Genomic DNA, 7837 nt, shown 5'->3' with positions numbered 1-7837 from the left:
AGAGGTATGACCTCGATTTCAGAGGTTTGTCCTTAGTGTTCTTTGATAGCTGAATCAACCGTACATGTATTCCTTGACAGTGCTCGGGCTAAAGAGGTTTGGAGGGAGTCTCTTTGTGGTGTGGTTGGGACTTGACCTGGTTTGAGTCGTTTGATGAACTTCTTCAGGTGCCGACACATTTCGATTCCATGTTGGGTAAGAGGATTCCATTTGCTATTATATATATACCTCCATATGGTATATTTGGAAGCGGAGGAATGCGAAGATATTTAATAATAGGTTTCTCTCGAAGGAGGTCGTTTTGGAATATATCAAGATCTGTCTGTTCGGGTGGATTAAACCAAGATCTATGCACAAACAGATTGCTTGGGAGAACTGGAGTGTTAATCCTTTTTATTTTATTGTGTTTTAGCTAGGGGTGAGCAAAAAACGGTTCGAAACCGTCAGAATCGAGGAACCGGAACCGAACCGGTGCCTCAGAACCGCTAATGTGTGTACCGGTTCTGTTCTCGGTTCTCAGAATTTGCATTAAACAGTTCCCGGTTCGGTTCTGGGTAAAACCGGCGGTTCTAGACTTGGAACCGAAGAACCGGAATATTTAAAACGCTTTAAATAAATTTACCAATCCCCATTTTTAACAGAGTAAATTATTGACCGGCATCCATTCAATCATTTTTTAATTCAAATCTTCTTTCTTTACGTTTAAGAACGAGCAACCATGATCAATTTTGATTTAAGCTATCAAGGTAATTTATTATAAAATGATATGATCTTCCATTAATCTATCGTTGCTAATGATTTATTTAACTTCAACACTTAGGTTTTAATAACGGATGTTCATGTTGTAATATAAATTAGTTTTACTGTGAAAGAAGACATACAATTGTATAAACTTGTTTTGAAATTTGCATAACTCATTTGATAAATAAATGATCGAACCGGTTCTAGCCAGAAACACTTAGCGAGAACCGGCTTTAGCGGTTCTGGAACCGAACCGGTTTACTATAATAGGTTCCGGTTACGGTTCTACTTTTCACTCATTTTCGGTTCCGGTTCCTGTTCGGTTCTCGCGGTTCTGAACCGTTGCACAGCCCTAGTTTTAGCTCGAGTGTGTTCTTATGTTTCGTGTTGTTTTTCTCTTTGTTTGTGGTCTGTATGTTCTCTTCTGCAACTAGCTGGTAATTTTTTTTTGTTCTATCTATATATGGATTATATGCTTTACTGTTAAAAATAAGTCATTTATCTTTTGTATTTGGCATATTTAGTCCGAAAGTTTAGGAATGTTACATAAAATACGGTGGATGATAACATGAGCTTGGTAGTCATTATATTTGACATCATAACTACAATTTTCAATATAAACTGGTGTGGTTCAACAAAAGAGAATTGCGAAATTCGGATACCACAAATTTTAAGGGAGAATGTAAGGTGATATTGGAGATGACTTATAGGAAGTAGCTCACTATACAAAATATGTTGTGTGTTCCTTAGAGTTGTAAGAATCTGGTATCATAATGGTTGCCATATAAGTTTGACGTTTTCATTTAGTACTTGAATCTGATAAGGCTGTGCTAGCCAATAGTGTTATGTTTGTTGGTGAATGTTACTCCTTTAATGTATCTTTTAAGTTTTAAACTCAATGTAATGATTATAACATAAAATAAATGAATAAAAACTAGTAATCTAGTATTAGTTCTGCTTATATGTAAAGTAACATGCTCTTTGTGTAACAACATAGTTACACTTTGTGTAATGATTGTTTTCAAAAGATGATCATCTTCTCTTAATACTTTTCCTAATTCCTATATACATGATTACATACATATATAAAGTTTGACAAAACACATCTTTTAAAAAGTATCACAAACATTTTAATAATTATATAATAGGACCGACATTTTAACACATTTAATTATAAGTAGCTCAATAATGTTAAAAACATTTTAAGGGAGAATGTAATGTGATATTAAAAAAAACTAATAATAGGCATGTGAAAACATTTTATAAAGATATAATGACGTGGATTAAACGCATGGTTCTGAGAGTGGACTTAGGTTATCCCTTTCTTTCATGCAGACAAGAAGGAAAAACAATTGCGGTTGTCAAACAAACCCTTTTTCTTCTACTTTCACTTCCAACTTGCAAAACAGACCCCTCAAGTTTCAACTAACTCACAAACAAACCATTATATTATTAGTTTAAATCACACATGACCATTGGGGTATGGGGAATCTCAAAATTGGAAACCAACTACACCCCACCATTTAACCGTGATTAACCTTGATCTGACCCTAGTCAAATCATGCAAAACAATTATCCCTAATCTAAAGATCCTCATAACATTTTGGACCTTTTTGTTCTTGGTTCTAAAGACTTGTTGACTTCTTCATTTTCTCATGCTATAGTTACACTTAATTTCTCACCCAATAAACAAAAATCTCGTGACATTTTGGGGAGTAAGTGAAATATGCACAAACTTAGGGCTTGCTCGTGCTTGACTTGTTTACAAATTAAAACGATCCGATTGGCTTGTTTATAAACAGAGCCAAAATCAAACTAGCAATTTTCAAACAAGCATCATGCGAATTTCAAAACATTACTTATCATTTTTTTCACTTTAAAAATTCTATGACAAGTTTTGAAGATGGTATAATGTACATGAAAAAAATCAGTAGCTATTAGACAAATTTCTAGTAGCTTGCAAATTTCTACATAAAACAAGTTTGAAGTTAGATGTAATGTATTTGAAACCGAACTTTTAGTAGCTAGAAAACATGAAGCGAGTAACTGAAACTATGTAAGTGATAGGGAGAGAGAATTATTAAACGTGTTTATAAACCCGAGATCACCTTGACAAACAGAACACACTTCCGCTTAAATAACATGGTGTGGTAATCCTGCCCAACCCTTCCCACGAGGAAATCCACAATTAGGAAGCCCCTGACTTAATCTGGAACAAAATGTTCCGACTAGATTGAACCCATGGTTTTCTATAACAAAAGTCATGGTGTTACTACTAGACCAGTTGGTTTGGTTACCCTTTATTTCTTAGGCCATCCGTAGTGGGCGAGAAAAGATGGCGATCGGGACGAATTGGGACACGCGACCGCCCCTCTGGGCGATTTTTGCGGCGGATTGTGGGGGGCGCGAGGTATTTCTCACATGCGTTGTGTGTGATTATTATACATATGTGTGTGTGAGATATATATATATATATGCATATATATGAGGCTACAACACCATTACACCCAAAAACACAAAGGGAAAATTCTCAAAATAGCCCATTTATAGAATGTGGTTCCAAGTTTGTCCCCTCAAATTCAAGTTTCTAACTTTGTCCCTTTGGTATCTCGTCGCCGGCGACATGTTAGCGAACACCGACGATGTGTTAACGTAACATATGGTTGACAATGCGCTATGTTGCTAACATATGGTAACAGCGATGCGTTAATGTTTAAAGCAGGGGTTCCACGATGCGTTAGTTGATAACGCATCGCTGCTACCCTATGTTAGCAACATAAACGCATCGTCAACCCTATGTTATGTTAGCGACATAAACGCATCGTCGGCGACTTGTTGACATAACATAGGGTTGATGCGTTTATGTTGCTAACATAGTGTGGCAGCGATACGTTATCAACTAACGCATTGTGGAACCCCTGCTTTAAACACTAACGCATCGCTACTACCCTATGCTAGCAACATAACGCATTGTCAACCCTATGTTATGTTAACACATCGTCGGTGTTCGCTAACATGCCGTCGGCGACGAGATACCAAAGAGACAAATTTGGAAACTTGAATTTGAGGGGACAAACTTGAAATCACATTATATAAATGAGCCATTTTGGTGATTTTCCCAAAAACAAAAACTCATTATTTGCTGGCTGGACATCATATGATAGAACGTCCCATTTTGTAGTCCCTCACTACACATAGCCTTACCATAAAACAACCAAGTGAAAAAGAAATTATAATTCTCACGAGATATCCAATTTGCCGCGAAATTTTGAGGAATTAAATTTTGCTCAGCTGATGACAGAGAATAAATAAAGTGATATTTTAATAAGGAAGTAATAATAAATAACGGGTTATAAAATGAAGTTTAAAAAGGGCAAAAACTTAAAAGGATTACTTGCTTTTCGATCTTTATTTATTTATTATGCTGCCTGAGTTTCTTCAGATCCGAAGAAAAAGGTAAGAAACAAAATACAATTTCAAACCTTTTTTAACAATCAGATAAAAGAAATATTCAATAAACCACACACCACCACTGTGTGTTGGAGTTGAGTTGTACTACTGCCAATTCAATATTATTTTTTTTTATATATATATAGACATATCTGTGTGTAAAGCTTGGACTTTTTGTAGTGATCCAAAAGAGTCCTAGTGAGAGAAACAGGAGAGAGAAAAGCATTGAATGAATCTTTTTCTTGTGAAATCTTTGTTAATGCATGTGTGTGTGTGTCTGTGTTCGTGTAGGTGTAGCTCTAGGTGTTGATCAATGATTATGCACTTGGGTTATCTTCACAGCTGAATATTCTTTCTGGGTTTTCCTTCAATTGCCCTAATTTTATCAATTTGGGGGTTTCAAGTTTCATCAAGATAATGAGAGTCTACTCTGTTCTTGCTAAATTAATGGTTTTTGTTCAAGATTTTGGTGGGTTAGTGAGGTAATTGAACGAATTTAATAACCCAAAAGTTAATTGCTGTTTGATTGATTCCTTTGATTTTAATGTTGAAACTGTTTGATTGCAGCATTTACTCAGAATTGGCGTATTAATCAGAAAACAGGGGTTATAAAATCATATGAACTCAAGCGTTGTGAATTATTGTGAATTATAATTAAATAATTAAGCATGATTACGTTTATGGATTCACGAGAGATGGTGAAAGAAGGTGAAAGATGTTTGGATTCTCAGTTATGGCATGCGTGTGCCGGAAGTATGATTCAAATGCCGCCGGTGAATTCTAAAGTTTATTATTTCCCACAAGGACACGCCGAACACGCTTCCGGAAATGTCGATTTCCGGGACCGGTCCGGGTTATCCAGGGTTCCCGCGTGGATCCCGTGTCGGGTTGCCGCGGTTAAGTTCATGGCGGATGTGGATACTGATGAGGTTTATGCTAAAATTCGGTTGGTTCCGGTTAGTGGTTCGGGTGAGTTTAGTTCCTTTGATGATGAGGATTCGGGTTCTCGGGCCGGGCCGGATTCTGGCCCGGCGAAACCGTCTTCGTTTGCGAAGACTTTGACTCAATCGGATGCTAATAACGGTGGCGGGTTTTCGATCCCGAGGTATTGTGCCGAGACGATATTCCCGCGGCTTGATTACTCGGCCGACCCGCCGGTTCAAACGATTTTAGCGAAAGATGTTCATGGTGATACGTGGAAGTTTCGGCATATTTACCGTGGGACGCCTCGGCGGCATTTGCTTACCACCGGGTGGAGCACGTTTGTGAACCATAAGAAGCTTGTGGCGGGTGATTCGATTGTGTTTTTAAGGGCGGAGAATGGGGATCTTTGTGTTGGGATCCGACGGGCTAAAAGGGGTATTGGGGGCGGGCCTGAAACGTTGTCGGGTTGGAATCCTGCTGGCGGAAATTGCTCTGTTCCGTATGGTGGGTATTCGTCGTTGATTAGAAACGGGGATGGTGGTGGTGGCGGTGATTCGTTTGGGAAAGTAAAAGTGGAAGCGGATTCTGTGATTCAAGCGGTTAAACAAGCGACAAGCGGGCAGCCGTTTGAGGTCGAGTTCTACCCGAGAGCTAGCACACCCGAGTTTTGTGTCAAGGCGTCTCTTGTGAAGAACGCGATGCAGATCTGGTGGTCTCCAGGGATGCGGTTTAAGATGCCGTTTGAAACCGAGGATTCGTCACGAATCAGTTGGTTCATGGGAACCATATCTTCGGTCCAAGTCGCTGACCCTATTCGTTGGCCCGATTCGCCATGGAGACTTTTACAGGTAAAATCCGAGCTCGATTTACATTTTTGTATCGTCTTCAACACGTTTAAACAATATTACATTACCATTTTGTAATTCAGGTAACGTGGGACGAGCCCGATTTGCTACAAAACGTGAAACGGGTCAACCCATGGCTCGTGGAATTAGTATCGACAATGCCCGCGATCCATATATCTCCATTCTCACCGCCCCGAAAGAAATGTAGGCCAACCCAACACCCCGATTACCATACGGAACCACAAATCCCGATCCCCATTCCTGCATTCTCCAGACCGCACCCGCATCTCTTTGGCGGGCCCACCACCGGGCTTTTCGGTTACCAACTCCCGGAGAACCTTAACCACCTTCATCATCATCCTGCTAGCATGCAGGGAGCCAGGCACACACATTATGGTTTATCTCTCTCAGATATCCAAATAAACACCAAAACCAATCCGAGCTTTTCACCCAACCCGTCGTTTAATAAACCGGCCCAATCCGAGCCCATTTCCTGTTTGTTAACAATCGGAAACTCAACCATGAGCTCGAAAGAACCTGAAACACCCGAAACCCCTAAAGCAACTAAAACATCACGGTTTTTACTCTTCGGTCAGCCGATTCTTACCGAGCAACAAATCGTATCAGGGTCTGGGTCAGGCCGAGGGACAGACCTCGGCCAGACCCTAAACGCTGAAACGGGTCATTGTAAGGTTTTCATGGAATCAGAAGACGTGGGCCGGACCCTCGATCTCTCGTTACTCGATTCCTATGAAGAATTGTGTAACAAATTGGGAAATATGTTTGAAATCGAAAGATCGGTAACGCCGAAGCGTGTTCATTATTGGGATTCAACAGGAACCTTAAAACAGATTGGGGACGAACCATTTGGGTGAGATCATGATCCGACCAAGATCCTGTTTTATCTGAAAACTTGAATGTTTTTTATTCTTAAACTCATTTGTTTTTTGTGTTTTCTATTTTTTTTTTGTAGTGTGTTCATGAAGACAGCAAGAAGGTTAACAATATCGACTGATTTGAGCAACGTTCAAGATTTGGATTCTTGATTTAATTTTTGTTTTTGTTAAATTTGTGGCAAATGAATTATAAGTTGAATGAAAACTCGATTGTTTTTAAATGAAACAATATTATTATTATTATTTATGACTTTATGTGAATGAAGTGAAAGTGAAATAAATATATTACTTAAATATATGTGGTTTCTGTTTAAAAGTCACTGTTAGAAACAGCAAAAGGTTGTTGAAGGAAATAATAAAAAAGTATATAAATATTATAAAAGTGGATATTTCGTGCACGCTTGGGGAAAGCAGGAAAAAGCCAAAAAAGGAATTTCATAGTAATATATAAATGGTCAAATAAATTGACCGCTACACTTCATATGTATAAAAATGTTTATTTGTCAAGAATATACGTGTTTAAAAGAATATGTTTTCAAGAAACACTATTGACTTAGAATTTCCTTTACAAAATTATATTTTAAATTTTAAATGAAAAATATGAGTTTAACCTTTGAGCTGCAGTCGTGAGAGAAGTTAACTCTGTACTAGCCTAAACCAAGACGTTCTGGTTTCAGTATGGATAAAAAAACACCTGTTATCTTTATTAGATTAACGCTTATGTGCATCGATTAACGGAGAAGGTTTTTATGCACTATATGATATGGTTGAATAACCTTTAAAAGTTATGAGCAAAAAGGTAATGAAACCCTAGGATGTAGAGGGTAAATAAAATATATAGTGGTATGTCATCAAAAGTGAGAACAATGATATGGTTGAATAACCTTTAAAAGATATGAGCAAAAAGGTAATGAAACCCTAGGATGCAGAGGGTAAATATATAGTGGTATATCATCAAATGTGAGAACAAAGATGGTGAAT

General features: G+C 38.1%; 1 protein-coding gene across 2 annotated transcripts; it reads left to right on the top strand.

Annotated features, from left to right (window-relative positions):
- Nucleotides 1-4148: 4148 nt before the first annotated feature.
- On the top strand, nt 4149-7150 carry LOC143550617 (auxin response factor 18-like). 2 transcript variants are annotated; one of them, XM_077041236.1, is made up of 5 exons: nt 4149-4197; nt 4483-4673; nt 4759-5963; nt 6044-6831; nt 6934-7150. In XM_077041236.1, exons 3-5 carry the CDS (start codon nt 4860-4862, stop codon nt 7004-7006), a joined length of 1965 nt encoding a protein of 654 aa, XP_076897351.1. In that variant the 5' UTR covers nt 4149-4197; nt 4483-4673; nt 4759-4859; the 3' UTR covers nt 7007-7150. The 2 variants fall into 2 exon arrangements, with proteins under 2 accessions (XP_076897351.1, XP_076897352.1); XM_077041237.1 differs by lacking the exon at nt 4149-4197 and having other exon boundaries at nt 4334-5963.
- The last annotated feature ends 687 nt before the right edge of the window (nt 7151-7837 follow it).

This window comes from Bidens hawaiensis, unplaced genomic scaffold (genome assembly GCF_021521415.1).
Source record: "Bidens hawaiensis isolate Kalapana, Puna unplaced genomic scaffold, B.hawaiensis_p1.1 tig00016116_1, whole genome shotgun sequence".
Lineage (NCBI taxonomy): Eukaryota > Viridiplantae > Streptophyta > Magnoliopsida > Asterales > Asteraceae > Bidens > Bidens hawaiensis.
Note: the sequence above shows the minus strand (reverse complement) of the source record. Positions and strands in the feature narration are given on the sequence as shown.

Bases quoted from the DNA above. Each gene is read 5' to 3' on its own strand.
- LOC143550617 (XM_077041236.1), top strand. From the start codon at position 4,860: ATGATTACGTTTATGGATTCACGAGAGATGGTGAAAGAAGGTGAAAGA. The intron at 5,964-6,043 runs GTAAAATCCGAG...TTTGTAATTCAG, and splicing joins CGCCATGGAGACTTTTACAG to GTAACGTGGGACGAGCCCGA. The intron at 6,832-6,933 runs GTGAGATCATGA...TTTTTTTTGTAG, and splicing joins ATTGGGGACGAACCATTTGG to TGTGTTCATGAAGACAGCAA.